Below are 26101 nucleotides of genomic sequence, written 5' to 3'. Positions count from 1 at the left end.
TGCCTACCGTCGAATGAACAAATCCTAATGCTGCGACAGACATCAGATAGTTTCTATGAAGTGAAATTGGCTCATGAATCAGGCTATTAGGCTCCCACAGTCAATAAAAACAAAAACAAAAACATGTAACTGTTGTTTGTGAGGAGAACAATCTTTCGTCTGTAAATATGTTCCACCAGGATGTCCTACAGCAGCTTCACTTCACCTTCGTCTTTCTGCGATCTAAACTACTAATCAATTAATCAGAGGAATAATTGCTACATTAATCAATTAGCAAAATAATCATTAGTTGTAGCCCAAATTATTACCACTCACAAACCTGAAACTTGGTAATTCATTTTACAGGTACAAATACATGGCCATCTTGGAAATATGTAAATTATTACATTCTATGGCTTTTATTTCCTTTTTTATTGTATTATTCTTTCACTTTGTTGCAGACTATGTAAGCAAGAAGAGTACAGACATCAATTGACTCTCATATTCAAGATTTTGAGGCAAATTCAGCATATATTGTCACAGAGTCTGCCATATATTTCAATGGGGCTTAAACTGTATGTAAAACACAGAGTGATTGACAGGGTGATTTGAGTCTGATGCAAATGTCAAATCTACTTCCTCCTCTTTACTAAAAAACGTCCATATGTAGTTGAATCTGATCCTGTGACCGTATATCACCGACTGATTGGTCATTTGAACCGAGCGCTGGTCAATGAATGATAATCTTTGTGTCATTAGGCAAAACACTTTACCATCTTGCCTTTTAAATGATCGTGGTTTAATGATTAGAGTGACAATTTACATAGACTGGCAGTCACGCTTCTGTCAGTCACAGAGAAGATACCCAGATTTTTGTTATAGGTGAAATTTAGAGGATTTTTTACCATTCACAAGATGTATTTGGTTTAAAAATGTCAATTTCTATATTAACAGTACATTTTTTGAAACCCTTAGATAGCTACATAAAATCATGAAGTTTGGGAAAGCAATGAATAATACAGTGTAGCTCGTCTTAATGTCTAAAAGGCAGCTGTTTTTGTGTCTTTTGTCATGGTTTATGGATCATGTGGGTTTTGTGGCAGAAAACCCTTGGTCCAGAAAGGCACAAAAGATGGAAATTAGCTTTGGCTACAATCCTGCTTATTTACAAGTACATGTTTGTCTTTTGCATTGTCTTGTTTTTTAATATGCATTGTCCCTTTAGTAAATAAATACAAATAAAAAAAAAATGCTATATAAATCCCATGCAATACTGTGAAGACTGAAACTGACTCTTGTGCTCTTTATGTTAATGTTGTTATCTCAAAAAAAGACCTGGAGTTGTGTTTTGTTTCATTCACACATGTTTGAGTAATCCTGCATTATCAGTCTATATTAGGGGTGTGCAAAAATATTCAAATATCGATATATCGTATTGTTTAATGTGATGATACAGTATTGATATTGTGGGCTGTTGTGTTGATATATCGCCAAGAGTATTTTTAGTATATTTTACTAGAATATTTTGTTATAGCGCAACAGTTTTATTGCTTGTTTAGAGGAATGAAACTCATTTATGTGACACATTTGACATTTTCACTGTTTTGATAATTAAAATGTTTGTGTTTCATGTTCACTTTGCAGAACTTTTAGAATCACAGGTATGATCAAGCCTTTATTTTTTATTGCATTGCATCGAATCGATTTGAAATAGATCGTACTATATCATATCGAATCGTAAGATCACTGTATCGGGATATGTATCATATCGTGGCTTATGTATCGAGATATGTATCGTATCGGCAACTTCTGAATGATACCCAGCCAATATGTCTACATCACCAAAGTTCAAATGCTCTGTTCCACCTCGTGATGTCAAGAAGTAGGAGTTTTTATGTTAATAGCTACATTTTACATTTTGTTTAGTAGAAATGGGCAATTCCTGGGATGAAATTATCCAAATGATTCTAGTGAAGGTGTATGGAGTTTAAAAACACAGTGGAGCACTTCTGTATCACCACATGACATCACAAAGTGGAGAGTTTTCTGTTCTGTCTGAAAGAATTCGGTCTAAATATGAAGGGTTTTTGTGTTAAAACGTGTGTGAATGAAACAAAACACAACTCCAGGCCTGTTTTTGATGAGGAAACAGCATTATAACATAGATCAGAAAACAGTGTGTAATATGGGCCCTTTTAAAAGACAATTTGTACTTTTTGTGATAATATTTCATGCTCTGCCTCAGCTCTGCTCTAGTGTACACCACTCACAGCATGACTCACCCTGCTCGCCGCTGATTGGCCGGCGCTTCACGGGAGGAGGCGGGGCTGTTGGGGTGAGGGAGGGGGAGGCCGGGGGGGGTCTCTGCCAATCCATTCACGCATCGATCTGCATGCTCCGTCATCACAGGGGGAGGGGACGGAGGGGGACAAGGGGAGGGGGGAGGCAGTCAGAGCTCATTCATAAAACCGGGATCTCACCAGCGCATACAAGACGGCAAGAGAGACACATGGAGCAAAAGTTGGATTTAGAAGAACAATTATGAAAATGGGAATGAATACAGTTTAAGGTGACCCATACTGGTGAGTTCTACTTTTATATCTGTCTATAAATTTCTAAATTATTGTTCTAAAAACGCCTAAACAACATGATGATTTGCCCTCAATAGGTACAGTTGCGTTTGATTCATCTCTGGTTTTTCAGAGCATGAGAAAGGACACACTATTTAAATCTCCAACAGGACTTTTACCAGGTACATTTTATTTTAATATTATGACTATTGCTTTTACTGTAGCTGGTGCTGCAAATTAAATTATTTCTTAGGTCTTGTGAAAGCGTACTGACGCAGCAGCAGCATTCAAGTCAAAGTACAGGTCAGATCTGTGGAAGAATGCTTTGTTTGTCGAGGTGTTTTGAGTAGTAATAATAAACACCTTTAGAGAAAGACACACATTTAATGCCATACTACAGAAGACCCTCCACAAAAGTTACACAGTGCATCATTTACATAAAAAAATACAGTGTTAAAGAGTGTATTTGCTTTTATATGTTGTCTATCTTGTTCTCTGTGTCAAATCCAGGCATGCTGAAGCGAACCAAATACAGCCGTCTCCGAAACGATACGCTCCCGTCTTTGGAGGACCGTCCAATCCGAGTCCTGCCCTTGAAGAGAAACCTGTGTCTGGACCAGGACCTCTCCCCCCTCCCCTCGGTCCCCTCCACTCTCAGGGACTTCATGGCCAATATTCGGATCCAGAGCCCCCTACGAGACCGGACTGGACCCCCAAAACCAGTTACAGTCCCAGGACACGGGGACAGGACTGAGCAGAGACTGTTTAATCAGACTTCTCTGGACAGAGCTGAGAGTTTATCCCAGAGGTGCACCAAACGCCCCATCACCCTGCACCGTATGGCCAGTCTGCCCTGGACCCCCGGCTGTGTCCCCTGTGACCACCACAGACTGAAGTGCTGCTGGGACAGAGCCTACTCCGAGAAGGCCGGAGTGAAGACTGCCATCCACCATGATATTAAGGTAAGAAGACAGAAGTGTGGATGCAATAGACCTGTCCCCACAGTTTAGCCACACCACATTCATAGACCAGGCAGGGAAATGCCTTGCCTAAGAGCATAACAACAGATGTGGGTCATTAAATTTGTCTATTTTGCATTAATTCAGTTAAAACATGCATTCTTACTGTGAGTGGGGTCGCCTTAACCTTGCATAATAAGATGTATTCTCACAATATTCCACCTTGGAGCGTGCTTACTGTGCAGTTAATTGGGCAGAAGCAAACCAAAACAAACACCGACCGACTACTTCGTTTGTGAAAAAACGTGCAGAAGGTAAGCACTTTGTGGATTTGTGGACAGGGAAGATGTGTGTGCTTTTCTATCAAACAGATGTAACAAAAGTTAGATTTTTCTGCTCCATTGTTGTGACGCTTCGACCAGTCAGATTAAAATAGTCGTCATGACTCTCTGCATTTTCCGATCGTTTTCAGTGAGAGGCATCCCATACTGATAATGTGTAGAACTCAATCCAGAATGACACACATATGAATCTGGTATGAGCAAGGTTAGGGTCGCTTCTCCACTGATCTGACCTGACCTATGCAAATAGATAGATGATTTCAGGGAAAGCAATTACTTCTCCAGGGAGACATGCAGTATAGGAAGGCAGTGCCATATTTATGTTTCAAACCAGTATAGAAATAAATAGAAACAATTAAATGAATAAGTATAATAAATATAAAATAAAATAACCTAAATATAATCAAATTTAATTAATCTAAAAGAAAAAGAGAAAGGTACCAAACCCTTTACTTAATTTCTTTTATAAAAATTTTCTTCTCTTTCACTTATTTTAATTTGTATTGTTTGTTTTTTTGCTTTTTGCCTATTTTTGTTTTTTTTGTCTATTGTTACCATTATTATTATTAATTTACTGTCTTGTCTCTGGTTGTAATTTTACTAAAACTGAACCTGTCAAGCTGCTAAATTAATCACGCTGTGGTGATGGAGCACATATACACAAACTTGCCTTCTTGTGCCTTGTGGGATTATAATTTAAAAGTTCAGAAAAACATAAAATTTTATTGAAATTGATTTGATTTGAAGCAGACGGCGAACCTTCTCCTCAAGCATTATGGCCAAATCTGTGCAAAAAAATCTGAATTGAGTTTTGCAGTGCACATTTTCAATACATCAGTACTTAGATAACGCTGATGTTCTGTTCTGTACGTAGTATTTCATGCAGTTTAGAACATAAAGTACCTGCAGAGGTCTGAACTACACGTCAGCAGGTTTACAGGGCCGCTATATTATACTTCTAAACATTTGCAGTGTTTCTCGTTTTACTTACAAATATTAAATTACAGTTTCTTTATAATTTCAGTTGCTCTTACAGTCCTATCGTAAGTGTAGCATTTGTATTTAGTCCAGTATTTCAGAAGCGCTGCTATTGATTATAATGTGTAAATGTAAAAGTATTGACAGGAGTGCCGGGGTAACGATGTGGTTGTGACTGTCTCTTCTCTGATTCATTTCGTGCGTGGTCTTTGCTCGCACTCTACTATGAGGTTTTTATTGGCTGCCGCTCTGTCCGCTCGCTTCTCATTGGCTGCAGGGAGGATGAGTAAGTCCATTGATAAATCCAAGGTTGAATCAATAGCGTTGTAGAAGCGTGGGCGACTGTGTGTGTGCGTGTGAGTGTGTGTGGGGGCTGATATTTGGACTTTTTTACCGTATTGACTACAGGCTGTAAATCTCCAGCATAGAACAATATTTAGTTTTGCACAGTCTGCTGCCTAAATAAAACACACAAGGCTTTATTTGAACAGTTTAAGAAGAAGATAAATCTGCACAACATGTGATTAAACAGTTCACTTATGGGTTTGTAAAAAAAAAAAAAGACAAAAAAGGGTTGTGGGTGAGTTACAATGATTTCATCTGGTTAAAATAATCTAAGCCGGCATTAGTCATGAAAATACTCATATCTGTCGGGGTCTAGTGTGTGTGTGTGTCTGGGTATGTGTTTGTGTGTGTTTGTGTGTGTGTCTGGGTCTAGTGTGTGTGTGTGTGTGTGTGTGTTCGTATGCCTGTGTATATGTCAGGGTCTAGTGTGTTTATGTGTATGTGTGTGTGTTTGTATGGCTGTGTGTGTGTCTGTCTTTGTGTGTGTCAGGGTCTAGTGTGTTTGTGTGTGTGTGTGTCAGGGTCTAGTGTGTTTATGTGTGCGTGTGTGTGTTTGTATGTCTGTGTGTGTGTGAGCAATTGTGTGTGTGTGTGTGTGTTTGTATGTGTGTGTGTTTGTATGCCTGTGTGTGTCTGTCTGTGTGTATGTCAAGGTCTAGTGTGTGTATGTGTGCGTGTGTGTCAGGGTCTAGTGTATTTGTGTGTGTGTGCGTGAGCAATCGTGTGTCTCTGTGTGTTTGTATGTCTATGTGTGTGTCAGGGTCTAGTGTGTGTGAGCGTGTGTGTGTCTGTGTCTGTCTGTTGGGGTATAGTGTGTGTCTGTGTGTATGTGTATGTGTGCATGTGCGTGTGTCTATGTGTGTATGTGTTTGTATGTGTATGTGTGTGTTTCTGTATGTATGTGTGCGTGTCTGTGTGTTTGTATGTCTGTGTGTCTGCTCAATTGTGTGTCTGCGTGTGTGTGTGTCCGTGTGTACGTGCATGTGCATGTGTGTGTGTATGTGTCCATGGGTGTATGTATTTGTCCGTGTGTGTGTGTGCGCGCAATTGTGTGTCTGTGTGTGTTTGTATGTCTGTGTGCATGTGTGTGTGTCTATGTGTGTGTGTGTGTGTGTGTGTGTGTGTGTGTGTGTGTGTGTGTGTGTGTGTGTGTGTGTGTGTGGGGTGTGGGTGTGGGTGTGTGGGTGTGTGTGTGTGTGTGTGTGTGTGTGTGTGTGTGTGTGTGTGTGTGTGTGTGTGCAGCTCTTGTGTCAGATCTGTCAGCTTGGACCCGGCTCGGACCGGATATAAACATAGAATATATTCACACGAGCACAGCCAGGATGAGTCACCGCCGCCCACACAGGAAGTTATGGAGAGAGGGGGAGAGGAGAGGAGAGAGAGATGGAGGGAAAGAGAGGAGGAGGAAGGGTGAGGTGTGAAGAAAAAGAGAAAGGGGGAGAGTGAAAGCAGACGAGAGAGGGATGGAGAGGAGGAGAGAATGGGAAGATAGATGAGAGAGGCGCAGGGAGAGAGGAGAGAGATGGAAAGAGAAAGAGGTAAAATAAAGGGAGATTGGGAGAAAAGACGAGAGAGGGAGAGAGAAACGAGAGAGAGAGAGAAATGAAAAGGGAAAGAGGATGAGAGAAAGAGGAAGGACTGAGAGAGATGGAGAGGGGACTTGAAAGAGGTGCTCAGAAAGAGAGGAGAGAGAAAGGAGGGTTAGGGAATGGAGGAGAGGAATGATGTGAGAGAGGGATGGTGAAAGGGTAATAGAGGGAGAGTGAAGGAGAAAGAGAGAGATGGTGATGTAAAAAAGAGGAGAGATTATGGTGCAGTTTTAAACCTCTGTGTTCCCTTTTTGTGAGACTGAACAGTGAACACTGTAATACACTGTTACATAATAATAATAATACATTGCATCTGGTGTCATCAACATTTCGTCGGCGTGTGATGCTAACTGAAAGCACTACTCTGTCTGACACGCTGTTAAGTTAGTTTCTCACCTTTTTGTTGAAAATCAAACCCCTAAACAGAACCATGAACGCTTGTATTGACCACAGGCTCCTGAAAATGTGAAATTTGGTTTTGACTGTGTGCTAATGTGTGCGTTCATGGTAATGGCTGAACATTCTGCCAATAGAGATGCATGTAGAACACAAGTAAATCTCACTGCAGTGTATATCTGGGTATCATCAATATGTTTCACAACTGAGATTTGCAGTTCATATTTGAGCTTAAAAGTAAATTGTTCTTGGTGTATTTTAAAATGTGTTCTTCGCTGTTTATTAGAGTTGTAGTCAAGACCACACTTCGAGACCAAGATCAGTCCAAGACCACAGGGTCCCGAGACCAGGACAAGACCAAGACCTCTGAGGGTCGAGACCGAGACAAGGCCGAGGCTTTTAAAGGCTGAGACAAGCCCAAGACCACGGCCCATTGAGACCAAATCAAGACCATCTTTGGAATTTTCAACATTTATTTGTATTTTAGAGTTACTTTGGCACATATGTATCAAAGGTTTTATACATCTATCTCCATTTTCTCACCCGTCGAGTGTCAGACCTCAAGACCGAGACAAGACAGAGTCCAAACACAAGTCTGAGATGAGCCCAAGACAGAAAAAAATGGGCCGGTCTCGAGTACTACAACACTACTGCTTACTGAATCTTCACTTCAAAAATTCATTAGCAAATATATTTAGGATCACGTTAACCCTCTCAGGCTCAAATAAATTTTTAGTATCAGGAAAAATTATAATATGGGGTAGTAATATACAATCCTGACTTTTTTATCCTTTGTGAACAAAAAAAGTATTTTGCACTTCTGGCAGGCCGTTTGCGTGGAGCCCGCGTTTATCAGCATGGATGGGAGAAAAGGCTCCTGAGTAAAAAAAGTTCAATAAAATATGGATGTGGAGTAAGTAGGTAATTGGCATTTAGTTGTTGCAAATCTACAACGCCTGCCTGGAGAGGGTTAAAGGGCCCATATCATGCTATTTTCTGATCAATGTTTTAATGTTGTTTCCTCATCACAAACAGACCTGGAGTTGTGTTTTTTGTTTCATTCACACATGTTTAACACACAAATCCTGGAAATCTCTCAAACAGAAAACATTGATGTCATGTGGTAAAACAACTCCACTGGGTTTTCAAACTCCATACATCTTCATTAGAATCATGTGGATAATTTCAGACCTGGAATTGCCAATCTCCACAAAAAAAAAAAAAAGGAAAACTACCACTAATTGACATCATAAATTAGGACAGAGCATTTTGAGCTTTGGAGATGTAGACAAACTAATAATAAATCCAAACCAGTCCACTTTATTTATATAGCACATTTTATAAACATGATAGTTTCCAAAGTGCTGCACAGACAAATTAATACAATAAAAGACAATAAATCATAACTAAAAACTATAAATAAAAAGTGTTAAAATAAATAATAAAGGGTTACTCAAACGTGTGAATAAAACAAAACACAATTCCAGGTCTGTTTTTGAGGAGTTAACAGCATTATAATATGGCTTAAAGCTCACAAGAGTTTTTTTTTTTTTTTTTTTTTGTAATTTAGGACCTTTAACATATAATTATCCCTTTGTTTCAGTACATGGGCAGTGTGGAGGTCACCCAGTCGATGAGGACCTTGGACTTCAGAACTCGGATGCAAGTCACACGGTACTGCTTTGACTAACAACCTTTCACACTCTTCAAATAAACCCATTGAATGAGTTAAAACGCAGCTGTAACCTGAGTCCTTATAAGTACGACACCATTCGCCGAGTCTGACATGCAGCGCTTATTTAGGACATTTAAAGGGAAATTGGATTAAATACATCAGTAGCGGGTTTTGGCTCTTGTCGTTTCAAACTTACTGAACTGAACTGAAGCACTGATGTTTTTAATGATGAGATATGCTGAAATTTTAAACCTTAGTGTTCCTTTTTCTAAGACTAAAGAGTCAGCGATTTGCAAAGCCAGATCGCTGTTATACCCGATATTACACTTGTTGGGGTAGTGCAAGATTACATTATATGAACTATATGTTTTCTTCGCAAAAAAGGACTTCACGCTCCGTACTGATGATCATGTGTGCCAGTATTTATCCTCAGTAATCTTCAACTCCATCAACACACTGAACACCATGAAAACGAAAATGAGGAGAGACAGAGATAATATCTTAGCTTTACATAAATACCATTAAATAAATGCAGAATTCAAAACAATATCTTTACCGTGTTTGCCTGTACATCACCAGTGGTAGTTAAGTAGTGTTTCTTTAAGTTTGACATCTTGTCTTTACACCCTTTTCTGTGTTTCTCTCCATCGTCTTTTTTTCTCTTTCGCAGCTACTATTTCTCCCTTTGTTTACTTCCGGGCAAAATAAAAAGATCACATAACTCAAAGTAAATATTTCTACAAATAAAATATAAAATTAGTAACTGTAGTGCTCTGACGCATCTTAATATTTGAACAAATAAACTAATAATTTTCAGACTTATTACCATAAAATCAAATATACTGACATGATTCCTTTGCTCTCACAGAATTACAATCACAACTGAGCTTAGTTTTCAGCGCTGAAACTGGAATCCCAAATAGGAGAATCATGTGAGGCTCATTTTGGTTTCCGATTGTGTAATCATCTTGAGAATCAAACAAACCACCAAATTATAACATGAACAACTTGACCATCATGTCCAATGTTGCTATGTTTAATTCTGGACCCAGAATTTGGAGCTACACCCCAGATTAGGTTATTCATTTATGAATTGTTATTCTTATGAAATAAAAATCTACTGTAAATCTTACATGCAGTTCCTTTGAAGCAGGGGTGTCAAACTCAAATTCACAGAGGGCCAAAATTAAAAACTGGGACTAAGTCATGGACCAAACTAAATATTTATTGATTGATATATTGGTTGATATATTAATTTCAACAACATCTGCATGTTTTCTCCTCTTTCGAGATATGTAATGCTAAACCTTTTCTTGTTAAAATAAATATTTAATAATAGTTTTGCTTATACACTGAATCCAGAACAAAAATTGTAAATAAATAATGTCTCCATAGCCTATCTGTATCCAGCAGGCAACTCTAATATATATTTGAAATGATCTCGCGGGCCAAATTTGGTTCCTGGGCCTGAGTTTGACATGTCTGCTTTAAAGCGTAATCAAACATCATTTTTCATTCATTCATTTGATCTCAGTTCATGTCATTTTTATTTAGCATATTAATAATTGTTGTCTCCTTTGTGTACATTTAATGAAGAGAATAAAGTCTGGTTATTTAGTTATTTAAGCAAAATCACTCATCATTATATATTTTTTGCTGTAGGTTTGTTGTAAATTGCTTGTGTGTTTTTCCTCAAATTACACAAAGTGAAACAAAGTGATGACCAATCTCTATAAGTACGACGACACTTGCCAAGTTAGACATGCGACGTTTATTTAACACATTTAAAGGGGAAATCAGATTAATCAGTAACAGGATTTTAGTCGTATCATTTCATATTGACGGTGAGAGGAGGATGCTTTAAGTGGGCGGACAGTGCGGGCTCTGTTGTAGCTCTGCGGCAGACCGATGCTCCACAAAATCCAATTAGCTGAATTTCCTCCTAACGATCCAGGCTGCTGTGATTGGGGTCTGCAGTTACACAGCGAGGGAGTGTTTCTCAGAATCAACAGATGGTTTCGCAGATTTTCTCTTATTTTGTTTCGACTTGACCCTCCTGACCGTTACGTAGCCCGGTGGAGAGGTCAGTTATGTCACAAGATGATCTAAAGCAAAGCCCTTGACTGTAATTCTGCGTTATACAATGCTTAATAGTGGGTTTCCGATTGATTAAAAACTAAAAATAGAAAATATGGACGTTGCCATACTAATTAACAATTAAATACTAAATATGGAAAATGTCCTTAGAGTCCCCAGTTCCTTAAACACAAATACAAAATCTCAAAAAATTCTGTACTACTAGTATCCAAAATATTCTCTATAATATATTCATGAATCCTCCTTTGTACATGTCAAACTTATGTACTTCTAATACTTCTAATATCCCTAACTATAATTTCCTTCATTCAGAACTTCATTTTAGTCTGTCCCATATTTCAATTACACATTATGTCTTAATTGCGTCTTAATTATGTTGAAGTTGTGTTGTTATGGGCAAAAAATAACAGAAGATTTGCTTTGATTATTCAGTTTTGTGTATTGTACGAGTATTTTTGTTGTATTCTGTTACTAATGAGTGTATTTGTTGGTGTTTTCCACAGAGAGGCGATAAGCAGACTGTGTGAAAAGAGCTCCACCAAGACGTCAGTCAAGTCCAAAAAGGTAAAACAGAGCACACACTAAAGCAAACCTGAGCATTGTGCGGCTCCTGGGCCACATAAAGCTCTTTGGTTGACTCTGACCGTTTAAGCTCATTTGGAATTACAAAATAAACATTCATAATTTTACCTGATGCATAGAACTAATGCTGCATCCTCACTTTTTCATTGCTTAGTCATAATATAAACTCTCACCAGTCTGACCAGCTCGTCAAAACAATGCTATTTACTACTTTTCATAAGGAAATACAATTAATATTATGCAGAATTGAGTTAAGCATTTTGGCCTGGCCCTCTACGATATTTTCTGTTTCTCATGTGGCCCCATGGAAACAATAATTGCCCACCCCTGCGCTAAAGAAAGACTTATACTTAGGGTTAAAATGTTAAAACTAGGGCTGGGTGTCATTAAGAAGTTGCCGATACGATACATACCTCGATACAGTGAACTTTCAATGCCATACGATATATTTAAAATCATAAAATCATGGCTGTGATGCTAAAAGTCTTTGTTAAACCACTTCCTGTGCAAAGTTAGTATGAACACACAAACATTTTACTCATCAAAATAGTAAAAATGTCGAAATAAACGAGTTTCCTCTCTCTAAACAAGCAACAAAACTGTAGCTGTAACAAAATAATTGAGTAAAGTATATCAAAAAATACTCTTGGCGATACATCGATACAGCAGCTCACAATATAGATACTGTATCATCACATTAAACAATATGATATATATAGATATTTTAATATTTTTGCACACCCCTAAAACTATATATTAAACCACAATTTGCTTTTTCTGATGTTTTTAGCTACTTTACTCAATAAAAATTGGTTCCTAGCCTATATATGTTTCTATGACGTAATCTCACATATTTAGGCCATTTCCCTCTCCAGAGCTGAAAACACCAGATGCTACATTGTGATGTCATTAGGTGATAATAAAGAAAGTTAGTTATACATCTATTTTATATTTTTATTCTAAAACTATTGAAAAAAAAATACATTGAAATGCATTCACCTCCTAAGACTTGAACATTGCATGGCTTTATTGATTTCTGATTGGGACATGATAAGAGCAAAAACAAAGAGTTATATTTTTACACGATGTAGTTTCTGAGAAAAATTATGTCCACATATGATATATAAAACATTCATCTTGTGTTTTAATCATTTTGATGGAACACAATAAAGTCACAAATGAATAATGATTTGCAAAAAAAAATTCATTAAGTGCCTGAACAACACAAAATGACACCAGGTCCTAGGAGGCTACAATTCAGATTAAAAATTGTAATCATTTTTAAAATAAAAGTTAAAAAGGTTGACATAAAAGACATTACAGATTCTATATATTACACAAAACTGACTCCTGTGAGCTTTAAGACATGTTATAATGTTGTTACCTCCTCGTCAAAAACATACAAGGAGTTGTGTTTTGTTTCATTTATAATTAATTTGTCTACATCTCCATATCTCAAAATACTCCACTGTTCCACTTTGTAATATATATATTTGTAAGAGGTAATTTTCAAGTTAACAGCTACGTTTTATCTTTAAATCATTAGAGGTTGACAATTCCAGGGCTGAAATTATCCAAATGATTCTAGTGAAAGTTCATGGAGTTTAAAATCATGGTAGAGTATGTTTGTGATAAGGAAACTTTATAACATAGACCAGAAAATATCACAATATGGACTCTTTTATAATACAAGAGAGATTCTGTGCATAGTGTAGAGCCTTGTGGAAGCTCTTGTAGCAGACAGCAGAGTGATTGTGTTGTTGTTGTTCAGGTGCAGACGGGTCACAAAGGCCTGTGTGTGGTTCTGGGCCAGAGTGACCTGAGCTTCAGCAGGAGCAGAGTCATCCTCAGTGTGTCCACAGAGAGTCTGAGTCTGCTCTGTGTCTCCTCTCTGCAGGTAACAACATCGAGTACTGTTCAACACATCTACCACTTTTAACTACTGAGGAAGATAACTTCAAATCTTTATTGTATTATTTTAAATGGACAGTGAGGGTGAGGATTGTTTGGGTTCAGGTGACATCAATTCTAAAATGAATAAAAGTATTATCAACTTCCTACAGTTTAAGCTGAAGGACTGGTCAGAATTCTGTGGTGGGATTGCAGATATTTTGCCCTGGTTTATCTCAGTTTTTACAAGATTGTCCTTTCACAATTTTGATGAACTTTTTATGAACTTTTTGATGATCATTTGACTTCCTGGTTGAACAGAAAATACTGTGGTTCAAAGCAAGAAAAATTATCTGACGAAGAGGTCCATGTACCATTTTTCTTTTGAATTTCAATTATTTAATTTTCCGTTATAGTGTCAAACAAAAAAACAGATTTCAACCTCTATTTCCGGTATTTATTTTAAAGTTTATTTCAAATAACACCAATCAAAAATCAGTCTCAATGCCTATTTTAATTTTGATATTTTATTCTCTCTGGTTTATTTGCACCAGAAAGACTTGGACCTGAAAAATCGTTGCAATTTTGTGGACAAATATGTTCTCTTCTTTTACAGCGACATATTTGCTTTTGTGTCTTAGAAAGTCATTGTTGAACTCCATGACAAAAAAGTAGCAGTGATAAACCCTCCTTTGTTCAGTTGACTCCATAGAACTTTAATAATTAATCATTTTTATTATAGATCCATGGTTGACACTGTAGCAGAACTTTCGGGGCATATAAAGCAGAGAGAATAAAATATCAAAATTAAAATAGGCACTGAGACTCTTTTTTTGATGTTATTTGAAATAAACTTTAAATTAAATATTGGAAAAAGAGGCCAAAATCATTTTTTTGGTTTGTTTTGACATTAAAACAGAATAATGAAATAACTGACTTTAATATAAAAGACTTTATGGCAAACATAATTTAAAAATAAAAAAAAAAGCTTTTTTACATCTTCCATCTGAGTGTGCTATGCATTTTTTCTTGCATTTGCACTTCCTCAAGAACTTCGGTGTGTGTTTTCTGTTTCATCTGGACAAAAGACGTGACATATATTGCAATAATTCTATGACTTACCCAGCAACCATAATGATAACCAGGACCAAAACTCATCTGATTTACACAATATTTATGAGTTGCCATAAAAAAAAAAATAAAACTAACCCTAAAAAAACAATGGACTTTCACATATCCATCTATTTTGTGCATATAAAGGTGGATTGTGTAACTTTTCTGGTAGCAGTTCCATCAAATTTTCTTTTCTTGTGGAAATTTTGTAAAATATTGCTTTGTCTGGAATGTTTCACAGTATAGTATTCAACCTTCCTATCTTCATTGGAGACCAAACCAGACCAAGTTACAGCTCAGATCTGTGGAGAAACGACCCCGCTCACAGTCAGAATCCTTGTTTTTGTTATTTTTGAGCTATAAAACCACCTGTGGAACATTTCAGGCAGAGCTATGACGTATCCATAAAGTTACACAGTGCACCTTATAAATCTTCTGTTTTCTACTTCTACAAAATATTCCTTAACTGATGTAAATAAACATATGAATCCCTGTTTGTTTGTGTTGTGCAGAAAATCGCTCACCACTCGATGCAGTCCATCTCCTTTGCCTCTGGGGCCGACCCGGTAGGACCCGCTCACGTGTTCAGGGGAAATTGTTTTAGCCTGTTTACCGCTGGACCCCTGCCATCCCTCTATTGGATTAGGCCTCACTTCCGACTTCATTACATTTCCATAGAACCAAGATTAGCCTGTTTTACACTGAGTCTCTGTTTGCAAGTGTTTACTCCCAACTAACATGATCTTACAAGAGAGTGCGACTTTTCACAAATTAGAGTTGAGTGAGTAATTGAAATAAAATCTAATTGCAGTCGTAATTATCACAGTTTGCGAACAATTTAAGTGATCGACCATCTTCTACCGACAAAAAAGAATACCTCATTATTTACGTTGAGTTTAGACCTGAATCCGTGTATCATTCGTTCATTAATTTTTCAAAATAAAACAAAAAATTTGAAAATGAAAAAACAACTATTTTCTTCATTATTTGTCTCTAAAACCAAAATGAAAAAACTGATAATGATTCGTTTTTTTCAATTTTAGATTTTGTGTTTTAAATGAATAATAGAAAAAACGTATATGCGTCGCATACGGACTGAACTAGGACTAAAACAGAACTACACCAGGACTAAACCAGGTCTAAACACGACTAAAACAGGACTAAACCAGGACTACACCAGGACTAGACTAGGTCTAAACCAGGTATAAACCAGAACTGAACCAGGACTAACCAGGTCTAAACCAGGACTAAACCAGGTCTAAACCAGGACTAAACTAGGACTAAGCTAGGACTAAAACAACTCCTGGTCTCAGTCCCGGTCTGGTTTCGGTCTGATCCCAGTCCTGTCAGTCATGGTCTCAGTCTTGGTCTCAGTCCTGGTCTGGTTCAGGTCTGGTTCAGGTCTGGTCCTGGACTCAATCCTGATCATCTGACAGTCTATGCACACGCACCTCCGGGCCCATCCCGACACACAGTCCTGGTGTAGTCCTGTTTAAGTCCTGGATCAGTTCTGGATCAGTCCTGGTTCAGTTCTGGTTCAGTCCTGATTCAGTCCTGGTTCAGTCCGTATGCAGAGCAAAAGTCCGGCACCACAGTTTAAGTCACGGAAACAGGAAACGGCTGATATACATTTTTTCTATTATTCATTTAAACACAAAATCAAAAACTGAAAAACTAATCGTTATCTGTTTTTTCATTTTGGTTTCGGAGACAAATAATGAAGAAAATAGTTGTTTTTTCATTTTCTTATTCTTGGTTTTATCTTGAAAAACGAACAAACGAAATGAACGAACGATACACAGATTGACCTGAAATAGCAGTGATTATGTTCTCAAATGTTGCTTTTGGACATTTTAGATGGACATTTAGATGTATTCTCTCTATTTAATGAGGTAACAGTTTGATAACACGGCTTAAAGCTCACAAGAGTCAATTTTGCGTAATATTATAACAGCATTTTCTACCTCCTTTTAAAAACACACAAACAAAATGAACCTTGTGTTGTGAAATCCAGTCAAAACATTGTCTCGTAACCCAGTTCTGCGTGTCTATGTGTGACCCTTTTTTATCCCTTTTGACAGAATGTGGGTTACCTCTCCCAATAGTAAACTTCCTCTTGCCCTCAGAGCCTGTAATGAGCTCAGTCATTGGATCAAAATCAATGAGTTCCAGTTAATGCCACGCTGCGGGACATGTCCAATAGAGCAACACTGATGACTGTTCACATCCTGAAAAAGAGCCTATATAACACTCATAAACGACAAAATTAATGGAGAAACTAAATAGGATTAGAGTGAATTAGACAGAGTAACTTTCGGATTAAACCTGATTATACTTTCTTCCTGGCGATAAGGAGGTATTATTATAATCTCTGGCCTTTTGGTTATCTCCTGCAGAGAGTCATTCTGCTGTTCATTCACGGTGGTAATTTAAGTCTACAGTTCACAGTACCGAGGTCAGGATCCACTTAAAGACTCTGTAAAGGACCTTATCTCCACTTATGAGATTTTCTGTACAATGCATTCTCCAGAAGTGTGCACTTTAAACTAATTTTTCTCATGTCATGTGTGATTTTAATTGATGTGACTGTCTATTTCACAAGGACGAGCCTATGTTAGAGTGAGCAGATGTCCCTATTTACCAGAGGTGGGGACTTGAGTCTCTATTTTTAGGAATTGAGACTTGACTTGATAAAATGGACTAAGACATGGGACTTGACTTGGACTTGAGGCCTGTGACTTGAGAAGACTTGAGAAGCACTTATAAATCTGAATTCTTTCTGTTCTAACCATAAAAATTCACACTAAGATCTTGTCAAGACATTTAAAAAGGAAAAAATTACATTTCTGCAACTCTTACATACTCTATAAATACTCATATATAAATATACTATGATTTTTTAAGTACAATTTATCGTAAAAGTTATATAAATAGCAGAAAATCTAAGCTATATTTGGTACTTTGATTTAAATACTTCAAATAACTTGAAGCTCAAAGCAGACAACTTGGACTTGACTTGGACTTGACTTGGACTTATGGGCCAGTGACTGAAGACTCGACTTGGACTTGCCTGTATTCAACTTGGGACTTGACTCGGACTTGAGGTCAAAGACTTGAGACTTACTTGAGACTTGCAAAACAACGACTTGGTCCCACCTCTGCTATTTACCCGGGACAGTCACAGTTTTGAGCCCTGTGTCCCTTGTCCCAGCAGATTTATCCAAAACCAGTGATTTGTACCAGTTTTATACAATAAGAAATGTCCCAGGTGTCCCTATTTTTGACCAATCTGATCACTGCCAACAGTAAAGAGAGGCATACATTCTCATTTGCGGAGATAAAATACCGAAAAGCTGCTTAAAAATGACCAAAACACAAAGAAAATGTGACTATAGTGACTCACATTAGTGCCGAGTGCAGAACAATTAATTTTAATTACTAAGGATGTATTTATTGCAATATTTTGGAGAGGCTAATATAATTGTAGATGGGACAGTGTTTGCTTTTAAAATACTTTGACAAGATTTTGGTGTGAATTCTTTCCATCATAAATACCAAGAATTCAGGTCAAAAACATATTTCTACATGTTGTCTTCACTGAAATGAATCATGGGATATGTAGTTCCCCATGTTTATAAGATGTATTTAAGCAAAGAAACTTATATCACGATATTTTGGTTATTGTTACATCCCTATTAATTACACACTCGTTTCACAATTTTATTATTACCATCCAATCCAAACCAGGGATGTCTCAGTTTTTAGTTTGAAAATCTGGTTACCTTAATCTATGTTATTCTTGCATGTTCAACTATGTTACATTTGTTTTTCTCACAATTTATGAGATTTTAATTTAGTTTAAAATCTCATATTCTCTTATATACAATCTAGTTTTGTACACACTCATTTCTATATACTATCTTAAATCAGTAATTCATCTGTGACTCATGTGTTGTTGTTTGTTTTTTGTCCACAGGATATGGCAGACTACATTGCTTATGTGGCTAAGGACCAGGACAATCGCAGAGGTAGGAGAGAGCGCTGTAATTTCTGTTGTGAAATATGTTATTATGTTACATGCACATTAGGTCAAATAAAGAACCATAAGAGAGTGTATTTTTATCCCACTGTTTCCTGTGTTTATTTAAGCTGCTTTATGTTTTTTGACAGTTACACAATTCCAAACGAAACTGATAAAGCCATAAAAAGGAGTAGGCAGAATAGACTTTTTTCATAACAGCCAGAATTGCTGTGATGTAGGGTTCGGTTAATGCTTTTCTATGGCAAAATATCTGTGGAAATGTCTCATTTTTCTCATTTTGTCTCATATTTTCCACCATCTTCATAAATCTGTCTACCCCATCACCAAATCTTCATCCAACAAGGTCGACAAAGAACATATTCTGTCCATGAAGAATTTATCCACAACTATCAAGGTAAGAAAGACGAAAATATAAAGGCGAACAACGACTAGTATTAGTGAACTACTCCTGAGCAAAACTAGCATTATGGTCATGAATAAAACATAAGTAACTTGTTAACTCAGACTGATTCTAGGATTAAAATTAAAAATCGATTTCATGATGTAGATATGAGCATAGACAGATAGATTTGTGCAGTTTAAATGCTAGACAAAAGCACAAATCTCTCTGTCTGTGCTCATATCTACATCATAAAATTGATTTTTAATTTTAATTCATTTAATTAATAGAATCAGTCAGAGTTCACAAGTTACTTATTAATGAATTACTTATTACTTATGTTTTTCATGACCATAACATTAGTTTTGCTCAGGAGTATTTCACTCATGCTAGTCGTTGTTCGCCTTTAGGTTTTTGTCCTTCTTACCTTGATAGTTGTGGATAAATTCTTTATTTCATCTTTGTCGACCTTGTTGGTTGAAGATTTGGCGATGGGACAGATTTATGAAGCTGGTGGAAAATACATGAGACATTTCCACAGATATTTTGCCATAGAAAAGGTTTAAATATAAGTAACGTTTACCCTACACCACGGCACTTCCGGACAGTGTAAAAAAAGGTCTATTAATAGTACTTCTCTTATTTAATGGTTAGTTAAAATAAGCAATACAAGCGATACACATACATAAATATTAGAAAAACCCTCTAGACTAATATAAATGTGACGTGACCATTTACAATATTTAAAGCACAGTCCTGTTAATATAAGTGATCTGTCTCTGTCCACAGCCTGTCATATCCTGGAGTGTCCACAGGGGCGCGCTGTAGAAGTCATAAACAGCATCGGACAGGCTTTTGAAGCACGATTCCACCAGATGCTCAGCCAGTCCTCTCCTCTGCTCAGCCACAGTCGCAGGTTCAACTCATCTTATTTATTAAATACTAAATAGTAATAATATTATAAATTATGGAAGCATATATATAGTAAATACATAAGATTAATGTGAGCACTATCTAAAAACAGACCAGACTCTTTTTTAATTGCAAATTTCCAGATACAAACAAAAACAGCACCTTAAAATAAAATAAATGCATAAAAAACAACAGTGAATAAAAACATATTCACATATAAAAGGGGCAATTTCAAAGCTCTAATTTAAAGGAATAAATTTAAATAATTCAAAAAGGACTTAAGAAAACCAGCCTATTTTCTCTCAGTGAGCGAGCAAAGAGTTTCAAGTCATTCTTCAAGTGTGTTATGTTTGGTTTAATCTTAGAAAAAACAACATTTGTGAATAAAATGTTTATCTAAAATCAATAAATTGTTGATGCCAAATTCCTTTCTTTTATCGTCTATTAATACACCAAATTGTATTGTTTTTATGATTAGAGGGACAAAATGAATTCCCCTGGACTACAGACCAGACCCGTTTCAGATCAGTATGAGTCTTTTACCAGTTCCAACTCCAACTTTGTCCACAGTTGCCAGAATAATGAAAAATTTAGACCTTTACCATAGCGATTAACAATTTAAACTAAAATATTGTCTTCTGAATAGGAAAAAACTCCTCCAAAAGTTGCATTCAACAGGAAACTGAAATCCATATTCATGGGTTTCAGAAGCATGAAAAATCGTGATTAGTGATCGAGAGTGATTATCAATTAAAAACATAATGTTGTATCTTTGACATTGGGAAAACGTCTTCAAAATGTTACATATAAGTGGAAGCTCAAATCCACATGGGTTTTAGAATGATGAAAAATCTGTTGGTCTGTTGACATAATGATTAACAATTTGAAAAAAAAGAAGAAGAAAATGGAAATCGTTCTGAATGGGAAAACGTTGCATGATAAAAAGTTGCATTATAACGGGAAGCTGAAATAAATTTTTTAGAAAGATGAAAAAATATATCACCATAGCAGTTAACAATTAAAAACGTAATGTTATGTAGTCTGAATGGAAAAAAAAAGCCATCAAAACACAAAGGTGAAACCCATCCATCCATTTTCTTCCTCTAATCCGGGGCTGGGTCGCAGGGGAAGCAGTCAAAGCAGGGACTCCCAGACTTCCTTCACCCTGGACACTTCCTCCAGCTCCTTCAGGGGGGACCCCATGAGAGACATAGAAAAGAGGATTATACTGTGAGGCGGGGCATCTGGCATAGAACCTTACCTTCGTTGTACTATAATGTGTCTCTGTATTGTGTGTGCCCAGGTCAGTGGACATTCCCAGATCACACTCACACACTGACCAAAGACTTGAACCTGGGATGGACTACTACAACATGGTCCCAAAGGAGACGCCCCCTGCTGTTGGGACCGAGGAACTACACATCTCGGAGCGGGACAAGACGCCGGACCAGATTGTGCAAAGAGTAAGACCTAACTTTATTATGATTGTCTCTGAATGTTAGTTAAAGGTTTAGGCTCTTCTGGCACCTGCTTGTCACCATGGAAACGTTATTGCTTTGCTTGAAATGTTCCACAGTACGCCATTAAACGTATCTATCCCTTACCTATAACAAGACAAGCAGGAGACGGAAAGAGACCAAGTGACAGGACTGATCTGTATGTGTTTTTCAATACATTTTAACAACTTTAATTAAATAAATGCAAGACCGATCAGTTTAATGTCATACTGTGTAACATTTCTGGTAAAGTGATAACATATGCAAGTGGCAGATCCAATGGAAAATATTGCACAGTGCATCTTTAATAATATTGTTGATTTTTGGCACTGCAGACAGTCACAGGGGAAGTCATTTGTTGGTTTGATCAGATTGGCCTTGAGCTAAAGTCTGAATCATTTCCTCTTATTTCGTATTATCAGGCTGTATCATCGGCAGTGTGATCATTTAACTGTGTGACTCAACAATGAAGTGTATTCTAATGAGGACGGGAGGTCAGCTTTTAAGTGTTTTATTTTAATGTTTATTATTCTTTTGTATTTTTTATGTCATATTTAAAAACAGATGTCCTCAATATCTCAATTAAGATGTTTACTAATCTATGTTATAATGTTGTTTCTTCATCTAAAACACACCTGGAGTTGTGTTTTGTTTCATTCATATCTGTTTAACACACAAATCCTGCAAATTACGGCTGTGGTTTTTCCACTCTGTTCCACTTTGTGATGTCATTTGGCAATAGAGAAAGTGCTCCACTGTGTTTTTAAACTCCATACACCTTGTACTGTACAGGAATTGTCAATCTCTATTGAATTAAAGATAAAAGGTAGCTGTTAACATGAAAACTACCACTTCATGACATTATAAGGTGGACCATTAAAATGTATTATTTAAGATTTTAGATTATAATATTCAGAAATAATAACTCTCTAAACTCCCCTACCTGAAGAAAGAGCAGTCTTAAAAAACAAACGTGTGTCCCAAATGAATTAACACATACATTTTAAATAGCGCTTTTCTGGACACTCAAAGACACATATTCATTCATTCCATACCCGGTGGTGGCAAACTACTATTGTAGCCACAGCTGCCCTGGGGTGAGGCTGCCAATCTGCGCCATTAGTCCGACCATCACCAACTCACCACTTTCATACTAGGCAATGTGGGTGAAGTGTCTTGCCTAATGACACAAGTTTTTGCGACTGGCACCCCACTGTGTCACCTGATTTTCCCAGTGATCTCCCACCCAAGTACTAACCAGGCCCGGCCTTGCTTAGTTTCTGAGCTCTTTAACTGATTGACAATTTTGAAACACCAATGAACATGGAAACAACAGATCTGTTATCTAAAATCAGAAGAATGTGATTTTATGTTACATTAAGCAAACATGTGTTTCTTAACTTTTGCCATAGGTTTGTCCATCTCCACCTGGGACCTTGTACGAAAACTGCTCCACCTCTGAACAAACAGCGCCCCCTGAAGGTGAATGTTCCCTCTTCACCAGACCTGGGCATTGTACAACTCCCGCGCCAGATACAGCTCTTTGTTAGATTTTGACCAGTCTGTTTACGATCATTTGGAATTACAAAATAAACATATTTTATAATTTAACCACATGCATGGACTAAAGCTGCATTGCTTTTATTTTAGAGGTGTTTTTTAATTACAGTCATTAAGTTAACCTCACTTTTTCATTGCTTAGTCATAACATAAACTCTTACCAGTCTGACCAGCTTGTCAAAACAATGCTATTTACTGTTTTTTATATAGAAATATAATTAATATTGTGCAGAACTGAGTTAAGCATTTTGGTCTGGTCCTCCACAATATCATGCGAAAAATAATTGCCCAACCCTGGTCTTTACACTATATGACGTTGAACAAGTTTGAATATTACAGTAGTATCAGTAACAGTGACACTATTTATGAACAAGCCAAGTTACAGATCTGTGCATGATTTTCAATGCAGTGAAACACACTTAATTAAATCAATGCAAGATTGACAGAAACATCATTGAGTACCTCAGTAGTATATATGTTAATATTGCAGTATTTGCACTTATGAATTGGACTTATACTGTTCGCAATACTGTTTACCCGCTCTTAATGCAATTTGGTTGTTACTTGTGACAATGACATTAAATCCTTGAATCTTGAAAACAATTTGCAATTGACAGCTTAAAAAAATGAAAACTTTATGTTCAGTTCCCTAAGTCTAAGCGATAATTCCAATGAAGACAACATTAACATTCTTTATTTTTTGGTTATTGGATAGACTTTTGCTTTATTTTCTATCTACTCTATTGAGATGTCACTATTGCTTTGTTTGGAATGTTTTAGGTGTTTTTAATGGTCAAAACATGCATTTTACAGGGAGCAGGCTTGCCTCTCCGCAGATCTAACATATAACAGATAGGTTTAGTTCCATCTTTGTCTGGAATATGAGCAAATACCATCCAGAAGAGATTAATGTTTAACTGTTTGTTTGTTCTTTCAGAGAGTTCAGAGGCCGGCGCAGTTTGCCAAATAAAAGACTCCAGGATCCAGGATGAGGACTGGTTCCACGGCAGGTACTTACTCCACTCCCTACTGCACAGCGCTCCCCGTTGACAGGTGTGTTTGACAGGTGCTGTTGGTTTCAGACTGGACCGGGAGCAGGCCGAGTCCCTCCTCAGCTCCAGCGGGGACTTCCTGGTGAGAGAGAGCAGCTCGGCGTCGGGGCAGTACGTCCTCAGCTGGGAGAGAGGGCGCCACTGTGCGACACCTGCTGCTGGTCGACCCCAACGGACAGGTGAGGCCAGAAAGAAATCAGAAACAGCACCTTCTAGTGGTGTAGTGTATGAATGTATTAAAGCAGACCTATTATACAAATGGACATTTCTAACCATGTGCTAGTTGTTTCCTCTTCTAAATTAACCCTCTCAAATTTGTTTTAGGAATGATTCAGGCATTCATTAGCAATGTTTAATCACTTATTTAATCACTTTTATTTTCAATCCCCATTTTAAAATGCCTTTAAAATGTGCATGGGTGTCATAAATTATAACTATATACCGTAACAGGCACAAGCAGAATAGGTCTTTCTTTAATGACAGTGGTAATGGTGTTGTAAAGTAAAGGTGCACTATGTAACTTTTTTGGTCCGCCTTGAATATCACAAAAGTGCTAGAATGTTAAAAATTTTTGAATTAAATGTATCTATCACTGTAGCGACAAGTGAATTACACCATCAGGTCAAGTTACTGGTCAGATCTATGAAGAGGTGACCCTGCTCACAGAAAGAACACTGCAAAAAACAAAATCTAGTCAAGTTAAGATGACTTGAATTAAGAAATTTTTATCATGATTTGAGTAAATTTCACTTGACAAGTAAAATGATCTACCAGTGGAATAAGACTTTTTGTAGTTAAAATATGAAAATACATCATGCTACAATTAAAATAAGAAAAACAACAACTTTTTGCACTTCAAATAAGAAACAAAATCGAATGTTTGCTTGAATGCTTGAATTAAGAAAAACACTCTTATTCCATTGGTAGATCATTTTACTTGTCAAGATGAATCTACTCAAATAAAGTCAAATGTTCTTAATTTAAGTGTTTTTAACTTACCTAGATATTGTTTTTTTCCAGTGAAAATATTAATTCAAGGTGTTGTTGTTTTTTTTTTTGCTATAAAAACACCAGTTAATTGAATAAATGCACAATAGATACATTTAATGCCATACTGCTGAACATTCCAGGAAGAGCAATAACAAGCGAGTAGATGAAGACCCTCCACCAGAAAAGTTCCACCGTGTAGCTTTAAAGAGTCCATATTACGCTCTTCTCTGATCTCTGGTTTCATCATGTTTTCCTCCACAAAACAAATCTAGAGTTGTGTTTTGTTCCATTCATGCATATTTACTACACAAATCCTCCATGTTTAGGCAAGTATTTTCAAACTGAAAACACTCTGTTCCACCTTGTGATGTCATGTGGTAGTACAGGAAGTGCTCCACTGTGATTTTAAACTCCAGACACCTTCACTAGAATTATTTGGATGAGTTAAGGCCTGGAATGTCAATCTCTACTGAACTAAAAGTAACTGTTATCTTGAAAACTACTTTTATGCTTCATGACATCACAAGGTGGAACAGAACGTTTTGAGCTTTGCAGATGTAGATAGACTAATAATAAAGGTGTGAATGAATGAAAACAAAACACATTTTAACATTTTGACAACAATTACAGCTCATAAGATTCACTTTAGCGTCATACAGAACCCTGAAGTACCTACTATCTTTTCTTTTATTTGTGTATTTTAGGTTCGCACTCGGGACAAAGTCTTTCTCAGCATCGGCCACCTGATCCAGTTCTACATGGAGAGCCAGATGCCCATCCAGTCCGGCACAAGCGAACTGTGTCTGAAACAACCCATCCTCCTGAAGCACTAGCGCCCCCTACAGCCCCTCTGTTTACAGGCATGCACTGGAATGCTCACTGTAAAGAAACGGACATATTATTTAGTTAAGATTTTATAGGACATTTATCACTTTTCAGCCATAGGTATTTTTACAAACCAAAACGTGCTGCATGTGAAATGTGTATGTATTTCCCTTATCATAAGTTTATTAGTTATTTTGCATTGAATATTTGCCCTCAGTGTGATTAAAAATGCAGCTGAAACATGCCTTTTTAAAAATTATTATTTGTCCATAAAAGTGTCAGACTCCCCAAACACATTTTTAAAATAAATATACTGTATATTTGAACTTTT

The 26101-nt window shown here is 37.0% G+C and overlaps 1 protein-coding gene across 1 annotated transcript; it reads left to right on the top strand.

The window, feature by feature from the left end:
- The first annotated feature begins 2434 nt into the window (after window positions 1-2434).
- On the top strand, window positions 2435-25881 carry LOC110173049 (SHC-transforming protein 3). The gene is given in 15 exon segments (XM_055154734.1): window positions 2435-2561; window positions 2648-2731; window positions 3060-3511; window positions 8761-8831; window positions 11433-11493; window positions 13283-13408; window positions 15027-15080; window positions 18491-18542; window positions 19725-19851; window positions 21151-21310; window positions 22756-22825; window positions 23841-23913; window positions 23986-24079; window positions 24081-24134; window positions 25650-25881. Coding segments are annotated over 14 exon segments (1569 nt in total). The 5' UTR covers window positions 2435-2561; window positions 2648-2685; the 3' UTR covers window positions 25779-25881.
- The last annotated feature ends 220 nt before the right edge of the window (window positions 25882-26101 follow it).

The sequence above is a fragment of the Boleophthalmus pectinirostris genome, unplaced genomic scaffold, assembly GCF_026225935.1.
Source record: "Boleophthalmus pectinirostris isolate CB_2022bp ecotype Guang Dong unplaced genomic scaffold, ASM2622593v1 HiC_scaffold_19, whole genome shotgun sequence".
In the NCBI taxonomy this organism is placed as follows: Eukaryota; Metazoa; Chordata; class Actinopteri; order Gobiiformes; family Gobiidae; genus Boleophthalmus; species Boleophthalmus pectinirostris.
The sequence above is the reverse complement of the archived record's forward strand: the minus strand, read 5'-3'. Positions and strand labels throughout refer to the sequence as shown.